Source organism: Ranitomeya variabilis, chromosome 5, assembly GCF_051348905.1.
Source record: "Ranitomeya variabilis isolate aRanVar5 chromosome 5, aRanVar5.hap1, whole genome shotgun sequence".
Lineage (NCBI taxonomy): Eukaryota > Metazoa > Chordata > Amphibia > Anura > Dendrobatidae > Ranitomeya > Ranitomeya variabilis.
The window spans coordinates 190,179,404-190,198,988 of record NC_135236.1 but is presented as its reverse complement, the minus strand read 5'-3'; the positions used below and the strand labels follow the sequence as shown (position 1 = coordinate 190,198,988).

General features: G+C 42.3%; 1 protein-coding gene across 1 annotated transcript in view; it reads right to left on the bottom strand.

Moving 5' to 3' along the window:
- The window catches only part of HOMER2 (homer scaffold protein 2), a 406,520-nt gene that overhangs the window by 206,696 nt on the left and 180,239 nt on the right, over nt 1-19,585 (bottom strand). Inside the window, exon 3 of the mRNA XM_077263649.1 lies at nt 13,591-13,722. Coding sequence (XP_077119764.1) covers nt 13,591-13,722 — 132 coding nt within the window. The remainder of the gene's footprint in view (nt 1-13,590; nt 13,723-19,585) is intronic.

Genomic DNA, 19,585 nt, shown 5'->3' with positions numbered 1-19,585 from the left:
AACAACCACAACAACCCCTACGAATAACAGTCCACTGCCCCTCAACAAAACCTTCCTTCCCACTCATCTCCTCTCCAAATTTCACTTCACCACTTGTACACTTGACTCCATCCCATACCACCTCCTACGAAATCTCATCACCCCGCTTATCCTGACCCTAAACCATCTCTTCAACCCATCATTGAATTCTAGTATCTTCCCTTCTGCTTTCAAACATGCCACGATCACACCTATCTTGAAGAAACCATCCCTTTGACTTGGCCTCTATGTCCAGCTATCGTCCCATACCGCTGTTATGTTTGCCTCCAAACTTCTCAAACAGCATGTCCATGCTAAATTTAACTTCCATCTCTTGTCTGGCTCACTCTTTGATAACCTACAATCGAGCTTCCCTCTTCACGATTCCACCGAAACCGCCCTGACCAAAATTACTAATGACTTACTTCCAAATCTAACAGACGATTCTCTATACAATTCTCTATACTGACAACTAGCGCACCCCTGCAGAAACCTTGCACATATAGACACTCGCACACTCTCTGACTCTATTCTACCACTGTCCTCCTCCATATCTTCACTCCACAACAAAGACACTGCCACTAGTTTCTACAATACCAGTCTCGCATTGGCTATCGACTCGGTCACCCCCTCACATGCATAGCAGAGTGCAACAAATCAATAGACAATCCTGGCACAATAACATCACTAAAAAGCTTCAACAAGTTTCCAGAATTGCAGAGCGGCGTTGGAAGAAAACGCATTCGCAAGACGACTTCAGCGCATTGAAACAAGCAACACTCACATTCAAATCAGCTCTCACCTCTGCTAAACAGGCCTACTTTACATCCCTCGTATCTTCCTTATCCTACAACCCCAAACAGTTACTCAACAATTTTAGCTCCCTCCTCCATCCACCACTGACCGCTCCGACTTCTCTAATCTCTGCCGAGGACTTTGCCACGCATTTCAAAAATAAGAATGACCAAACAAGGCAAGTCTTTATTGTCCGACCCCCACAACCCTTTTTCATAGCAGACCAGTACCCTAACCCCATAACTTACCTCTCCAAAATCACTGAAGGAGAGCTTACTCATCTCCTCTCCAAATCACACCTCACCACTTATGCACTTGACCCAATCCCAGCTCCTCCACAACCTCACCACCACACTTATCCCATTCTCAACCCATCTCTTCAACCTATCACTAACTTTTGGTACCTTCCCCTTTGCTTTTAAACATGCCACAATCACACCTATCCTCAAAAAGCTATCCCTCGACCCGAGCACTATGTCCAACTACCGCTCCATATCGTTGCCCCCATTTGCTTCCAAATTCCTTGAGCAGCACGTCCACTCTGAACTTTCCTCTCACTTTGCATCTAACTCACTCTTTGACAATCTACAATCTGGTTTCCACCCCCACCATTCCACTGAAACTGCCTTGACCAAGCTTACTAATAAACTTTCTGCCAAAGCTAACAGATAATTCTCTATATTCATCCTTCTAGACCTGTCTTCTGCCTTCAACACAGTTGACCACTGCCTCCTACTACAGATCCTTTCTTCCTTTGGTAATAAAAAGCTTGTCCTATCCTGGATTTCTTTACACCTTACCAACCGCACATTTAGCGTTTCCTACTCCCACACTACCTCCTCATCTCTCCCTCTCTCTGTTAGTGTCCGTCAAAACTCGGTCATAGGACCCCTACTCTTCTCCATCTATATCCTTGGACTGGGACAATTCAGAAAACTATAGCTGTCAGTACCCATCTATATGCTGGTGACACTCAGATCTACCTTTCTGGCCCAGATGTCGCCTCTCTGCTGTCCAGAATCCCAGAGTGTTTATCAGCCACATCCTCCTTCTCCTCTCACTTCCTCAAGCTCAATATGTACAAATCTGAGCTAGTTATCTTTCCTCCATCTCGCACATCTTCCCTACCTGATCTATCTATTACAATAAATGACATTACACTTTCCCCTGTCCCGGAAACCCACTGCCTTGGAGTAACCCTTGACTCTGCTCTCTCCTTCAAACAGCACATCCAAAGCTCTCGCCATTTCCTGTCGTCTACAGCCCCCCAAAAATTGCAGAATCCGTCCTTTCCTCAACCTTCACTCTACCAAAATGCTTGTGCATGCCCTAATTATCTTCTGCATTGACTACTGCAACATCCTCCTCTGTGGCCTACCTTCTAACACTCTCGCACCTCTCCAATCCGTCCTTAACTCTGCTGTCCGACTAATTAATCTCTCTCCTCGCTATACTCCTGCTTCCCCCCTTTGCAAATCCCTTCACTAGCTCCCAATTTCCCAGCATATCCAGTTCAAACTACTAACTGACCTACAAAACCATCCATAACCTGTCTCCTCCCTATACCTCTGATCTAATCTCCCAATATCTTCCCTCACGTAATCTCTGGTCCTCCGAAGACCTCCTCCTCTCCTCCACACTAATTCGCTCTTCACTCATTCAGTGCCAAGACTTCTCCCGAATATCTCCCATCCTCTGGAATTCTGTGCCTCAGCATGTCTGATTATCCACCACATTTGGATCCTTCAAACTGTAAGTGATATTTGTATTTTGATGTAACCCCTTCCCATGTACAGCACCATGGAATCAATGGTGCTATATAAATAATAATAATAATAATAATAATAATAATAATATACTGCTATACTCCATCTTGACCTGTTCTCTGCCTTTGACACAGTCGACCACTCCCTCCTACTACAAATCCTCACTTCCCTTGGTGTCAAAGACTTTGCTCTTTCCTGGATCTCTTCTTACCTTTCTAATCACACATTTAGCGTCTCCTACTCACACACAAGCTCTTTATCCAACCCTCTCTATATTGGTGTTCCTCAAGGCTCTGCCCTAGGATCTCTACTCTTCTCAATGTATACCTTTGGGACTACTCAAAGTCCCATGTACCCCATTACCACCTATACGCTGATGACACCGAGATCTTCTCTGGCCCAGACGCCACCTCTCTGATGTCCAGAATCCCAGAGTGTCTATCAGCAGTGGCACACAGCCAATGGCAGCAGGGCACACGGCTGGCATAGGGCCAGTGAGCCAGGGGGGCTCAGAGCCAGCGCCAATACTGGGCACCCTGCCTGTCATCGCATGTTCAACTGTATCAGCATCCTGGATGCCGATATAGTTTAAAGTAAGGATGAGAGAGGGAGCTTAACTGATACGCCCTTTCCCATCATTCCCCATCTGTGTCTGATGTCTCAGCACAGAGGGTGCGATGACTACATGACACACGCTGCCCTGAAGTGTGCAGGTGCTTCAGAGCATTTGCTGCTGAGACCGGAGCAGCAGGGGAATGAGGAGGAGAGGAGAGTTTTGTATTTATTTTGGTTTAATCAGTGAATACATTGTGGTGGCCATAATATTGTATGGAGGCCTATGGGGAATGCATTATACTGTATGGAGGGCTATGAGGCGTGCATTATACTATATGGAGGACTATGGGGAGTACATTATAATATATGGAGGACTATGGGGTATAATATGCTATATGGAGACCTATAAGGAGTGCATTATACTATATGTAAGACTAGGGTGTGCATTATACTATATGAAAGACTATGGAGTGCATTATACTATATAGACGACTATGGGGAGCTAATTATACTATATGGAGGACTATGAGTGCATTATACTACTATATGTAGACCTATGGGGAGTGCATTATGCTATATGGAGGACTATGAGGGGCCATTATACTACATGAAGGGCTATGTGGGGGCTATTATAATATTTGGAGTGCTATGTGGGGGGTATTATAATATTTGAAGGGCTATGTGGGGACAATTATAATATTTGAAGGACTATGTGGGAGCCTTTATACAAGGCTATGTGGGGACCATTATACTGTATGCAAGCAATTATGCAATTTTAAGGTTTGTGTGGGGTCCATAATACTGTGTGCATGGCTGTGTTGGACATATACTGTTTGGAGGGCTAGTGGGGGCAATTATACAGTGTGGTGAGGTATGGGCCCATTTTATTCAGCATGGAGGGCTGTGTGAGGGTCACAGAATTCACTGTGGGGGTTTCCTACTGTATTTGTGGGGTACTTTTGTTGGCATCATAATTTATGGGTGCAATAAAAGGGGAATCTAGGTCTCCAGTAGGAGGGAAATTACTTTGTAAAGACTGCAAAGTTTTAAGAAATACTTTTCTGTGATCCCGCCGAAATTTATTAGATTTTTTTGTTGTTGGGAGGAGAGGTCCCGATTAGAGCTTCTGCTATGGGATCCCATTATTTCTATGTATGGCCCTCAGCTAACCCCCCTACCCAATCTACCTATCACAATAAATTACATCACACTTTCAGCCAGAACCAGAAGTCTACTGCGTCGGAGTAACCCTTCGCTCTGCCCTGTCCCTCAGACCACATATTCAAACTCTTGCCACCTCCTTTCCTCAACTCTGAATCTACTAAAATGTTAGTGCATGCCATCATCATCTCCCGCCTTGACTACGGCAATATCCTCCTTTGTAGCCGCACTGCTAACTCTCTCGCACCTCTCTAGTCTGCCATAACTCTGCTGCATGACTAATTCACCTGTCCCCTACTCCTCTTCTTCTCACCTCTGCAAATTCTTAATTGGCTCCCAATTCCCCAACATATCCAGTTGAAACTGCTAACATCGACCTACAAAGCAGTACATAATCAGTCTCCTCCGTATATCTCCAAATTAATCTACCAACACACAACCTCCGGCCCTCCCAAGACCTCCTTCTCTCATCCACACTCATACGTTCCTCACCCACACACCAACACTTCTCCTGAGCATCCGCATCCTCTGGAATTTTGTGCCACAACACATACAATTATCCACAACACTCAGAACCTTCAAACAGAACTTGAAAACCCACCTCTTCAAAAAAGCTTACAGTCTGCAATGACCCTTTACAACCTCACATCATGAAAGCTGCCGCAACCCCCTGACCGACTGTCTCCTTTCCCTTTATCCTGAAGAATATAAGCCTGCAAGGGCAGGGTCTTCTCCTTTCTGTACTAGTCTATTATTGTTAGCTTGTTCACCGTAATTTATATTTATATACAACCCCTTCTCATGTACAGAACCATGGAATCAATGGATACTTGAAAACATATTATATTGTGATCAGCGCTACCCAAGTGACCCCAAACCCAAACATTTGATATTTTGCTGGGCCGATTGGCTAATGTTAGGTTTAGAAGTGCTCCCCTCATTTTGTTCTGTACCAGTTGTGAAAGATATTTGTCTTTCATTATTGTCAAAAACCGGATAGAGAGACAACCTTTTTAAAAAGTATCTACGATCAAATACATTAACCTATTGTTTTTGTCTTAGAGACGTTTTTAAATTGGTTTTGCTGCTCCTGAAATGTTCATAGTAGTCATTGATCCTTCGGCCGACACTTCCTGCTCTGTAGAGAGCACTTCTCAGTAATCATCTTATCACCGTCCACAAGCAGAATTGCAATGAAACGTAGCACCTCAAACATTATTCATCAACTGATTGTCACAAGTTACCTTTCCTGACCTCCCAGAGAAACCTCGGCCCATGTCACAGAGCATCCCCACCACACTTATAAAGACAATAGGTCTTCATCTATAAAGTAAATGCCTGAATTGATGTTCACGGCTCTAAGCAACATCGTAGGCAAGGTGGTCACCCCTTAATCGTATCGTAAGAAAATTAAAAAATATGCACCATCACAAAAATCAAGACCGCGCTGCCTTTGATCACTACCACATGCAGCTGGGCACAATTATTGCAGTGGGCTTCTTGTCAAAAATAGCAGGGTCTGTGATTCTGAAAGCAATCAAACAGATAGTACCACTAGAATTGTTTATAAATACAGCGTAAGTGGAGATATAAAACTTAACTTTTACTAATTAATACAGATAAAAGTAAACAAAGTCACCCAAAGTGTAATTAAGAATAGGGGTGCAGTCTCTTCCAAAAATATCCTTAGAGACTTAATGACCCCCAATAGGATTCCAAATTCCGCATATAGCAGCACCTGCGGAATACAAATGGCCCAAGGTACGATATACAAGTCTGCTGCAGGAAAAAAAGGTAATTAGCAGCACGAATGCACATACGCTTGGTTACCTAAAAAACAATTAGTCATTTAACACAACAATGGCACATAATACAAACCGTGCCGGTTTATGGTTACAAAGTAATGGAAAAGGAACAATCTCACCAATTCCACGGTGGGGGCACAGGAGCACTGGATAGTCTCCAGTCAGGAGTAAATCCAAGAATTTGATAGGAGATGACAATACCCTGTCAATCCCTATGGGGCTACCGATAAGCTATCCCCAAAGCTCCTGCCCTTACAAGGGCAGTCCACAACTACCCCTGCACACACATGCCCTGCACTCTCCCTGTGTCATAGTCCCAACGCGTTTCTTCCAAGCTAAATCATCAGGGGACTTGCTTGTTTGAGGAGACAGAGTGCCTATGTGCTGTACTAGAGGACAAAAAGTCCTGCCACCCTCTGTGCTATCTTGCAGAGGATTTTTGCAAGAGACTGCACCCCTATTCTTAATTACACTTTGGGTGACTTTGTTTACTTTTATCTGTATTAATTAGTAAAAGTAAAGTTTTATATCTACACAGTGGGATTCTTGCAATAATTTTCACAAACTACAGCAAAGTGCATTGCTTTTTCAACATTTTGGACAATCATCCCAAACCGCACTGCAATCATGTTGTGTGAAGCCGCCCTAAAACCAAAAGAGTGGCTGTTTAGCTTCCACACTTCAGACCCACTCTACATATTAGGCCTCCTTCACATGTACAAATTGGCGCGGAATTTGAACCACACTTTGCTAATTGGTAGCGCCCGGCCGGCCGAATCCTGTGTATAAATTGCATTATTCAGAAAACTTCATAAACTACATGCATATTCTAGAATACCCGATGCGTTAGAATCTGGCCACCATCTAGTATTATAAAAGCAGTTACAGGACAGGAACCTCTATGATTGTAAAAGCTCCTACGCCAATGAGATGAATTAGAGAATGGCTTCACGAGATTCTGATAGACAAGTAACAATTGCAGATTACAGTGGAGCCCAATTTTCAAATAAAAAAATCCAACACAGAAGGGCGTCAGCTATTCTATATACTAAAGTAATACACATGGGAATGCACTAGTATAGGAAAACATTTCAGGTCCTATGAATACCAGATAGGTGGCGTTCAAAAATTTCTAACATGCAAGCTGGTTCTACCAAGAAAAAAAAACCAATGGCTACACAGCGTGCGGCTGACAGATCTGCTTAAAAGGCCATGTTATTGTACGGCTGAAATGGAGCCTGAAGCACTACAAAAACCATACAAACTCGGCGTGTGATGTCAGCACAGGCTGCAGCATAGATGTGCTCAAGACAAACAATTAAGTTATTTTTAGGGATTCGGAGCAGTAGGTTTGGTAGTCTTAAACCATCATTAGTCTTCAGTGATGCAATGGTTGCTATGGTAATAAAACAGACAGTTTAACCCCTGCCATGCTCAATATTTGCCACAATTAAAAACAACTTGTAATCACTTCCTCTGACATGATGTTGTAAATGAGCACAGATTGCGGCACTTTTCATCTGACAATTGATACAATGTGTCAAATAGCGGATTATTATTCCACCACATAGTACACAAGCGTGTATTGTTTCTCAGGAAGAAAATAAAACTTGGGAAGAATGGATGTAAAGTGTGATCCAGGGGGCACTTAGCTGCACTACTAATAGCCCTTTAAGTCTAAGCAGGAATTTATCATCGTGCTGCAGCTTTCATACCCGAAAACAAGCACAAGAATGACACTTATGCGTTCATCAACAGCTCTGCAAAGACTTTAGGAGTAACGGCTCAGAGAAGCTGCAAGAATAAGGAATAATTCACAAAATGTGGGTCAGACACTTACCGTATAAAGCAAGTGATGAAAAAAAAAAAAAAAAAAGAGACCAAGAGAAAATAGGAGCAAGAAAATGTGAAAAATCAGATAAGACTAAATAAAAAAAAATAGAAAATTACATAAATCGCTGTCCTTTATTTCACAAAAAAACATGCAAAAGTAAGCTCTCTTTTTCACCCGCAGATGATGATCAGCTGTCAAAATCCAAAAGATAAAAGTGTTGCTTGTGTGACCAAATAATGTCTAATGCTCATTAAAGCCTTAAAATTATCTCAAGTCTGGGCCTATTTAGGTCTTATGGATAAGGCTTTTTTTTGTATTTTTTTTCCTCATTGCATTTATATTCTGTGGAATGAATTGGATTTTTCAATGACACTTATTTGGGTGCACAGAGCATTCATCCATCAAGTCACCATGGATCAAGATCGAGCGGAATGCCATTAAATAAGTAAATAGATTAACTTTTATTAAAGGGGTTTCTTGGGCTAAGTTTTATTGGGGTCAGATGGGGGGGGGGGGGGCAAAAATGGATTGGTTTCCCCCCATGGCCAATATGATGTAGGATAGCAGAGGCAGCCTGTAGTTATTTCTTCTCTGGGCAGTCGGCAAGCACCACTTTCATCTCACAGAATTAACAAAAATATAGCTTTAAAAACGTCCACAGCAGAAATGCAGTAATAATGTATAAGCATTGTTTTAGCTGCAGATTTTCCCCATGGCATCCGAGTCTTTGGGGGGAAAAAAAACACAAAAGGCATATTTACAGCAAGAGGAATGGACTTGTTGCAAATCTCAAAAATACACCACAGATCGGATGGTGCAGAAAAAAAAGCAGCACTATGGGCAAGACATTTACATACTGCTCACTCACTTTGCAGGACCTTTAATACGTTCTCACTGAGGGCGTGTACATCTTCCCCTTCTAGGATATTAACCAATCAAAAACAGGCAGCAACAATCAAAGGAAAGAAGAGCACGCCCCACTATAGTTTAGAGAAGGTTTGTGTGTGAGAGTTGTAAGGACACTCCTCTGATCTCCTGGTCTAACCTACTGCAAGGCTAGAAAGCACAGATGTCTCTAACCTTTCAGATAAGTCCTGGTAGGGCGAAGGAGGGGAGGGAAAAAATGCAAATTTGGCTGTGTCACCTTACAAACTATCAGCTTTCCTCCTTTCATAGCACTGTCAGCGTACCTCCCAACTTACAGAAGAAAAATCTAGAGGGGGCGGTGGCAGTGAAGGACGTTCAGCAGACTGTCCCTTATACATATACACATGCCTTGCGTATGTGTGTAATAAATATATATATATATATATATATATATATATATATATATATATATATATATAGCGCTATAGCTCTGGCAAAAGAGACCACCACTTCAAAACCCTGTCATGGGCAGCCCAATCTCCAGACCTGAACTCCATTGAAAACCCCTGGAATGTAATCAAGAGGATGATGGATAGTCACAAGCCATCAAACAAAGAAGAACTGCTTACATTTTTGTGCCAGAAGCAGTGTGAAAAACTGCTGGAAAGCATGCCAAGTCGCATGAAAGCTGTGATTACAAATCATGGTTATTCCACAAAATATTGATTTCTGAACTCTTCCTGAGTTAAAACATTAGTATTGTTGCTTCTAAATGATTCTGAACTTGTTTTCTTTGCATTATTTGAGGTCTGAAAGCACTGTTTTTTTTTTTTTTGGGGGGGGGGGGGTTTAATTTGGACCATTTCGTCTTTTTAAAAAAAAAAAAAAAAAAAATATTGCTTGGAAATTCGGAGACATGCTGTCAGAAGTTTATAGACTAAATTAATTATTTACATTTTACTCAAAAACATACTTATAAAGAGAAAAATCAGAAAAACTGAACATTTTGCAGTGGTCTCTTAATTTTTGCCAGAGCTGTATATAAACTTTGAGGAGTGAATTTTTTAGAATGGTGTCACTTTGGAGGATTTTCTCTCACATAGACCCCTTAAAAATCACTTCAAATGTCATGTGGTCCCTAAAAAATGGTTTTGTCAGTTTTGTTGGAAAACTGAGTAATCACTGATCAACTTTGCACCCTTCTAACATTCTAACAAAAAAAAACCACTATATATATATATCACAAAAATTAAGCTGATGTTAAGTAGACATGTGGGAAATGTTATTTATTAACTATTTTGTGTGGTAAAAGGCTATGTGCACACGTATTCTGGTCCACTGCGGATTTTTCCGCAGCGGATTTGATAAATGTGCAGTGCAAAACCGCTGCGGATTTATCGCAGATTTACCGTGGTTTTTCTGCGGTTTTACAACCGCGGTTTTCCATAGGGGCAGCTGGAAAACCGCGGTGGAATCCACAGAAAGAAGTGACATGCTGCAGAATGTAAACCGCTGCGTTTCCGTGCGTTTTTTTCCGCAGCATGGGCACAGCGTTTTTTGTTTCCCATAGGTTTACACTGAACTGTAAACTGATGGGAAACTGCTGCGGACCCGCAGCGTTTTCCGCATCGTGTGCACATACCCAAACAGATAAAACACTCATTTAAGAGCATACAAATTTAAAGTTTGAAAATTGTGAAATATTTTCACAAATAAACACAAATGATATGGACCAAAATTTACCACTCACATGAAGTAGAATAGGTCATGAAAAAATAGTCTCAGAATCAGTTGGATCCGTTGAAACGTTCCAGAGTCATTACCTCATAAATTTACACTGGTCAGATTTAAAAACATGTGGTCTGGTCATTAAGGTCAAAATTAGCTTCGTTATTAAGGGGTTATAAATGGGCATAATAAAAAGCAGTCCTAAGCCCAACCGTTACCCAAAGCCCAACCAAGCACTCTAGTCTAACCCAAACCCTAACGTCATAGAATGAAAGAAATCAAAATGATAGGGGATGACATACTAATTATTCGCTTTTGATCATCATGATAGGGTCTATCACAGTCATCAAAATGAACCAATAGGAAAAATCCCTGATGTTGCTGGGTCTCGGCGGGCGAACTGCGCATGCGCTCACTATTTTCTTTTTTCAGAAAGAGGAGGCAGAGGGCCGGGAAACAGAGCTAGAGGAATAGGGGGATGGTGGAATTACCGGGGAGGGGGGACTTGGGGACCTTATTTCTCTCTCCTCTAACATGTATATCATATCAAAATAGAGAGAAAGGTTTTTCATAGTTGGCACACTTTTTATGTGATCGACTTTTATTATTAACTATTTATTTAAATAACGGCGATAATATGATAGGGGACTGGAAAAATTGTCCCTGATCGTGTTCTCCAGGGTTTCGGCTACCCTGGTAGTTGAAACCCCAGAGATTTTCCGACGCTGGGGGGGGGGGGGGGGCACTATAACCTTATTGCCAATTGCAGTTTTAAAACGGCAGTGAGGGTATTAGGCTCCTTAACAGCCGCCGTTTTATTACGTATCGGCAGTCGCTATTGTTTAAAGTTTAACTCCTTGTTTTTTCTCCTCTTTAAAGTGAACCAGTCATGTGAAAAAACACTATTAACCTGCAGATATGCGGTCAATCTGCAGGTTAATAGCACTCTGAAGTTCCTGATGCCCGCACAGAACCTGGCTGCTGAGAGAAAATTAACTTTTTAACAGCTGGTTGCCAGGGTACGGTTAATGCTACAGCTCACCATACACAGACCGGTAACTGAAGCTGAACCTCAATGATTCTAATCCCAAGGCTGTCGGGAGGAATAAAGTTAAATTCCTCCCAGCAGTGGGGTTCTAAATGTCGGCGTTTGGCAGCTTCAGAACGCTACTAACCTGCAGAGTAACCCCTTTTCTGCAGGATAAAAGCTTTTTTTCACATGACATAATGCCTTTAAGAGTTACACATTTTGCTAGAACTATGAAAAAGATGAATGAAGAACAGTAAATCAAGACAAAAAAAAAAGTCAAGTCGCAATCCTATAGAAAGAGTCTGGATCACTCAGACAACATTTTCTAATGAATGTAGGAGGACATGGATGTGAGATGTTCCGTCAAGTAGGAGGTTGCTATGGGAATTACTTGCAGTGCTATTTCCAAGCTCCTTTCGTCACAATCCAATTCAGACTATTTTAAGTGTAAGCTTTTTATTTATTTTTTAACAAGTGCTGCTTTATAGTGTAGTTTTTCAAGAAAAAAAAATAATTATAATAATTCTACATTTGTGAGGAAGCTTATTGAGATATGAGGACCAAGGTGCTTTTCTTCAAATATGCTTAGCATATATGTTGTAGAACATCAAGGCTAGGTTCATCCGATGTTTTTGGGGAATTTTTAATATCGCAGACTTTCTGCTACAATTCTGCACCTATTAGGTTATTTAAGCTACTTGTTTTTTTTCATTATTTTTTTCAAGTGCTCTTTTATTGTGTTTGTGATGCTGCAAGTTTTTTTTTTTTTTTTTTAATCTTTTTGGTATGCTATGGTTAAATAAAGTGGCTTTGTTTTTGATAATTCTTGGTATTTGGCTTTGACACAACTTTAACGATATTTGGATTACATACGATATAGTGCGTTTCCACAGCAGAAACGCACCAACAACGAAAGTGTGTTTTTTGCCTGCAGATTTTCTGCATATAATGCACATCTATGCACGCAAACAACTCAGTGTACCTACAAGAGAGAATGACATGTTGCAGATTTCAAACGCAGGTCCGTCTATACTGTGTAAAAAATGCCCATTTCCTTTGCTGGAACTGTAAGATTCTGAATTTTTGGGCAGCAAAAGAATTTGCTGCACCAAAAAAAAAATCATCGTTAGAACACAGGTTAATGGGTATTTTTTTCACTTTATAACATTTTTTTTTGTTTAAATTTATGATGATAAAGATTGTGCACTTAAAGGAGAATTAACCACACATTTACACAATGTTTCACACCATAAGGACATATGGTAGTTTCAATAAACCATGTGCCCTGACAGTTGCTGATCATATATGAACTGTAAAGTGACAGAATGATCGTTAGTACAATTATTCTGTTCCAATATAGTATGCATATTGTTATCAGCACATTCCTGTTATACGGATGAAGTGCTGCCATCGATAATGATTTTTATGCACATATCAACAAACCAATCAATGGACAAACAGAAGTCTTGCGTATTTGTTGGCTGATCGCGGTATGTTTCCATCTGCCAATGATTGGGAATGAGAGTTCATGTAAGCATTTGTTTGGCCTACTATGAGATTATGTGACGTGACAATACTGCGGACGGGAAAAGTAACGATACTGCGGACGGGAAAAGTAACGATAGACCGATCACTGGGAAAAAAATAATTACCAAATCCCAACGAGAGCTGGCAAGAATGGACTTTGTTCTATAAAGGCAGGAGCACAAACGCTAAACTTGTAAGTCCTGCTCATAGGGGGTATGGGTGCTTGGAAACATTTTCCCTTTTCAAGAACCCACTGGCTCTAGGCAGTTTATTTAAAAAACAAAACAAAAAAAAAATGGTCTTACCATCCCCAGGTCTAAGGGCTGAGTCTCAGGCACTGTTCCCGGTGCCTTATTTTCTGAATAGTTGACATCACGAAGACAGAGCTGCAGCCAATCTTTGAGCTCAGAGGCACAATCTTATTTTTAAAACAAACTGCTCCTCAGGGTAGGTGTAGTGTGAATGGAAAACCCATTTTAATATAGAATATTCCAGAACTCTTACCTTAGACAACTGTTGCTCAGATCCAAATCCAAGACCAAAAACTGTATTTGCTCTGCTGTCGGCCCACTGGCCAAATTTCTGAGATGTTTTTGTGAAAGTCATATTGGGTGTGATTGTGCTGTTTATAATTACCTGGAATACAATAAAAAAGAGGGAAAGAGGAAAACGTTAGTCATCTGTGTTTAATACCATATTAAATCCCATATAATTTAATCCTAAATAACACTACTAAATATACACCCAAAATGAAGCAAGACAGAAATGCTCAAATAAAATCAGATTATTCTTTATTGTTCAAATGCTCATTAAAATATACATTTAAAACACAAGATAAAATATCAATGGGAGGGATATCAGAAGAAAAGACATGGAGGCTACCTGAATTCAAATACTAAGCGACCTGACATCAAGTAGAAAGTAAAAGACAAGAGAAAAGTGCATACAGAGTAAGGCGGTACTATCAACAAAGCACATACACAAAATGTTCATCAAGAATTGGTGGCTGCCTGGTCTCGTACCTTTATTTTGATTTTTGAGTCAAGGTAGTCTCCATGTTTTCTTCTGGTATGCCTCTCTCTGATGTTGTACCTTGCGTTTTAGATGTATATTTTCATGAAGATTTGAATAATTAAGAATAATCATCTTTTAAAGGGAAACCTCTCATGACCAAAAATGCTATTTATCTGCAGATATAAGGTTAATCTGCAGGTAAGTAGTGTTAAAATTCTGCCTGGCTGCCTTACTGGAAGATGGTTTACAGGGAGAAAATTAACTTATATCCTCCCTGTAGCTGCCCACTTTCAGTCATTGGGGCGGTGCAGGGAGTGGTTAGTCACCGCTTACTATACTGGAAGTGCTGCTGTAATCAATCCCTGTCACTTCGATTGAAAGCCCATTCTGCAGGCTGTGTGTGTACAGAGCAGGTTGTCAATCAAGCAGCCTGGGAGTGAGTACAGCAGGCCTCAAAGCTATAGTGTGCGGTGGTGACTGTAACGGCTCCCTGCATGCCCCTATATCAGGAAGCGAGTGGCTGCAAGTTCACTTTCTTTTTATAGCTTATCCTACACTAAGGCAGCCAGGCAAGATCTTAACGCTATATACATGCAGATTAACTACATTGCTCAAAAAAATAAAGGGAACACTTAAACAACAGAATATAACTCCAAGTAAATCAAACTCCTGTGAAATCAAACTGTCCACTTCACATGCTGTTGTGCAAATGGAATAGACAACAGATGGAAATTATTGGCAATTATCAAGACGCACTCAAAGGAGTGGTTCTGCAGGTGGGGACCACAGACCACATCTAAGTTATGTATGTTTTCTGGCTGATGTTTTGGTCACTTTTGAATGTTGGTTGTGCTTTCACATTCGTGGTAGCATGAGATGGACTCTATAACCCACACAAGTGGCTCAGATAGTGCAGTTCATCCAGGATGGCACATCAATGTGAGTGGTGGCAAAAAGGTTTGCTGTGTCTGTCAGCGTAGTGTCCAGAGGCTGGAGGCGCTTCCAGGAGACAGGCCAGTACACCAGGAGACATGGAAGGGGCCGTAGGAGGGCAACAACCCAGCAGCAGGACCGCTTCATCAGCCTTTGTGCAAAGGGGAACAGAAGGAGCACTGCCAGAGCCCTGCAAAATGACCTCCAGCAGGCCACAAATGCTCACGTGTCTGCACAAACGGTTAGAAACCGACTCCATGAGGATGGTCTGAGTGCCCGACGTCCACAGATGGGGGTTGTGCTCACAGCCCAACACCGTGCAGGATGCTTGGCATTTGCCACAGAACACGAGGATTGGCAAATTCGCTACTGGCGCCCTGTGCTCTTCACAGATGAAAGCAGGTTCACACTGAGCACATGTGACAGACGTGACAGAGTCTGGAGATGCCGTGGAGAGCGATCTGCTGCCTGCAACATCCTTCAGCATGACCGGCTTGGCAGTGGGTCATTAATAGTTTGGGGTGGCATTTCTTTCGAGGGCCGCACAGCCCTCCATGTGCTCACCAGAGGTAGCCCGACTGCCATTAGGTACCGAGAGGAGATCCTCAGACCCCTTGCGGGACCATATGCTGGTGTGGTTGGCCCTGGGTTCCTAATAATGCAGGACAATGCCAGACCTCATGTGGCTGGAGTGTGTCAGCAGTTCCTGCAAGATGAAGGCATTGAAGCTATGGACTGGCCCGCCCATTCCCCAGACCTGAATCCGATTGAACACATCTGGGACATCATGTCTCACACCATCCACCAACATCACATTGCACCATAGACTGTCCAGGAGTTGGCGGATGCTTTAGTCCAGGTCTGGGATGAGACCGCCTCATCAGGAGCATGCCCAGGCATTGTAGGGAGGTCATACAGGCACGCATTTGAGGCATTTCCAATGATGTTGGATCAGCCTGTAACTTCATTTTCCTCCAGACCTCCATGAGATATTAGTTGTGATTTACATTGATAATTTTTAGGTTTTATGGTTTTCAACACATTCCACTATGTAATGAATAAAGATTTACAACTGGAATATTTCATTCGGTGGTATCTAGGATGTGGGATTTTAGTGTTCCTTTTATTTTTTTGAGCAGTGTATATGTTGGAATGAAAATAGCATTTTTGGACCTGAAAGGTTCCATTTAGAATCAGCTTATTCTTTATTATTAAATGCTCATTAAAATATACATCTAAAACACAAGGTAAAACATCAAACAGATGGATACCAGAAAAAAGACAGTTTTCAGATGTGGAAGTGCCAGTCAGTTTTTTGCCGTTTGTACATCAGCTCTGAGCACTCCGCCTCCCAGCATGTGGTGATTTTAATCGCAGCAGGATCCTACCTACACAGAAATTCAGGAATCAGCCTAAGAGAGGTATTCACACTAGAAACGTAGTTTTCAAGCACATCTGAGACCACCTTGTCATTGGTTGCTGGGCATGCATGAATTGGCCAAATTATGTGCTAAGCGTCACTATTTTTTCATATTATCTAGAGTAGTAATGCTATTCATATTTCCTACATTACATATTTACATGCTTTAGCACTACATATTGCAACTTTGTTTGTTGTAGATGGAGGTGGCTACTAGGGTTGAGCGAAACGGGTCGTTCATTTTCATAAGTCGCCGACTTTTGGCAAAGTCGGCGTCTCATGAAACCCGATCCGATCCCAGTGTGGGTCGGCCACGTGGAACGCGAACTTGGCGCCAAAGTCGCGTTTCGAATGACGCCTTCCCCGCCATTTTTTTGAGCCAATTAATTGTGGGCAGCGTGATGACATAGGTTCCGGCTCCTGCGGCATCATAGTGCTATGTTACGTTTTCGGACGTAGTAATTTCCGGAGTCAAAAAAATAACATATGCCTTGCACGGAGGGGAGAGAGGGGAGAGAGGGAGAGAGGGAGAGAGGGAGAGAGGGAGAGAGGGAGAGAGGGAGAGAGGGAGAGAGAGAGAGAGAGAGAGAGAGAGAGAGAGAGAGAGAGAGAGAGAATAAAAAAAATAATTTCATTGACATACATTGGGTTTCGTGTTCCGGGTCCGGAACCCGACTTTACAGTAGAATCGGCCGATTCCATACGATCCGACATCCGAGAAGGTCGGGTTTCACAAAACCCACCTCGATCCTAAAAAAGCTAAGGTCGCTCAACCCTAGTGGCTACTGCTAGTTCACACCTGTACCACTGCACTAGTTTTCCGATTTGAAAGTGCCAGTCAGTTTTTTTGCCATTTGTTGATTGATAATGTTTGTGATCCCTATGGGTAACAAAGACTGTAGGTGTCTCTACTCAAGCCAAGACAATTTGAGAGTAGGGTGAATAGATGTCATCTCTAAATAAGTAGGGAGATGTGACCCTCCCTAAATATGGTGGAAACCAGTGTTATCCTTAACCCTCCAATACAGGAATCTATCTGCTGCAAGTTATGAATGCATTTAGAAAAAAAAAAATTATATAAAAAGGACTTGATTATACTAAATAGACCGTATTCTTAGAAAAAAGGGCCAGTGCATATTAGTCATGCAAAGTGATGCAGATTCCTAGCAAAATAATAATAGATCTCAGCCCACTCAATACCTGCTGTAGTAGCTACATATAAGCTGTTCTTGTGTATATAAGTAATAACAATTTCTGGACTTGTATCTGGCATTTTCAGCAGTTTTACCCTTTCTATTCTATCTCTCTTAATTTGCAATTCACTGGAAGCTGAAGGGAGGAAACTAGTTGCCGTGATTTCTCCCATACATAGTACAGAACTCAGAGGGGTTCCTGTTCTTCAATTTTAGCATGTGGAGACCAGTAACAGCATCATGGAAGATATTATACAGAACACTTGTTAAAAGGGACTGTCAGCACAGAATGACTGTTCAAACCAAGTACAGGCGCTCAGTGCTTCACAGCAGGGCCAGTCATTTAAATACACCTTCCCACCAGCTTATTTTCCATGTATCTCTGCCATTCTTTGATTCTATAAACCCAAAGCTGTCAATCAAATAAGGGGACAATTGAGATTAAGGGAAAACAAGCAGGTGGGAAGGTGTATTTAAATGATTGACCCAGCCATGAAGCACCAAGCGGTGGGACTTCGCTTGAAAAAGTTCACCATGATCCTTCTATATTCAACTCCGTTTCCCCTCAATGCTCCTCACTCCTCCCACCTTCTTTCTCCATAGAACAGGGGATGGGGAACACTTTTTTTCTACCAAGCGCCAATTGGATATTTATACCATCCTTCGGGAGCAGGAAAAAATTATCAACTTGAAAATCACCCTTCTATATTTGGTCAAACATTAAAGGGAACCTGTAACCCCCAAAATGGAAGGTGAGCTAAGCCCACCGGCAACAGGGGCTTATCTACAGCATTCTGGAATGCTGTAGATAAGCCCCGGATGTATCCTAAAAGATGAGAAAAACAGGTTAGATTACACTCACCCAGGGGCGGTCCCAGTCCGGTTCTGGTCCGACGGCGTCGCAGTCTGGTCCGACGGCGTCGCAGTCTGGTCCGGGGCCTCCTATCTTCATCAGATGACGTCCTCTTCTTCTCTTCATGCTGCGGCTCTGGCGTACTTTGTCTGCCCTGTTGATGGCAGAGCAAAGTACTGCAGTGCGCAGGTGCCGGGAAAGGTTCCCTTTAACTCACCTCTAATGTGATGGCTGGAACTGCTTCTCTTTGGTGTGGCTAAGATGTTAGGTGGTATGGATGATATTGCTACTCTCAACTGCTTTTCCAGGTTTGCATCGATCTGGAGCGCAGGCAACTCTTTGTGACGTTTTGTTAAAAAACTTGCAGCAGTAAGTTGTACCGAGCACAGATGCATATTATACTGCAGGCCTCCTCACAGTGGGAATTAATTACTGCTTACGTTACATTTATAGAACTCAAGCAGTGGGAGATCTGAAGTATAAATCACATAGGGGACACAGAGACTACTGTATATATATCACATAAGCACACATGCTGGGACTGTGGTATAGTCATCACAGGAGAATTGGTCTGCGACAGACATAAGAGGAAACGCTAGGGCTGCGGCATAGACATCACAGGAAATGCTACGGCTGCGGGATAGACATCACAGGAGACATAGGGCTGCGGCATATGAGACACAGGAGACATGGGTGTGCAGCATGTACATCACAGAAGAGGCTGCGGCTGTTGTCTAGGCATCACAGGCAACATGCAGCTGTGGTATAGACATCACAGGAGATGCTGGGGTTGCACCATAGACATCACCGGAGACATGTGGCTGCGGCATATAAGTCACAGGAGATTCTTCGGTTGCTGGATAGACACCACGGGAAATGCTGGGGCTGCGGTATAGTTATTACAGGAGACGCTGGGGCTACAGTATAATCATCACAGGAGATGCTGGAGCTGTGATATAAACGTCACAAGAGTCTTGGGGCTGCGGTATAGATATCAGATGAGACATGGGACTACGATACAGGCTGCAGCATAGGCGTCAACAGGAGACATGGAGCTGCTGCATAGACATCACAGGAGATGCTTGG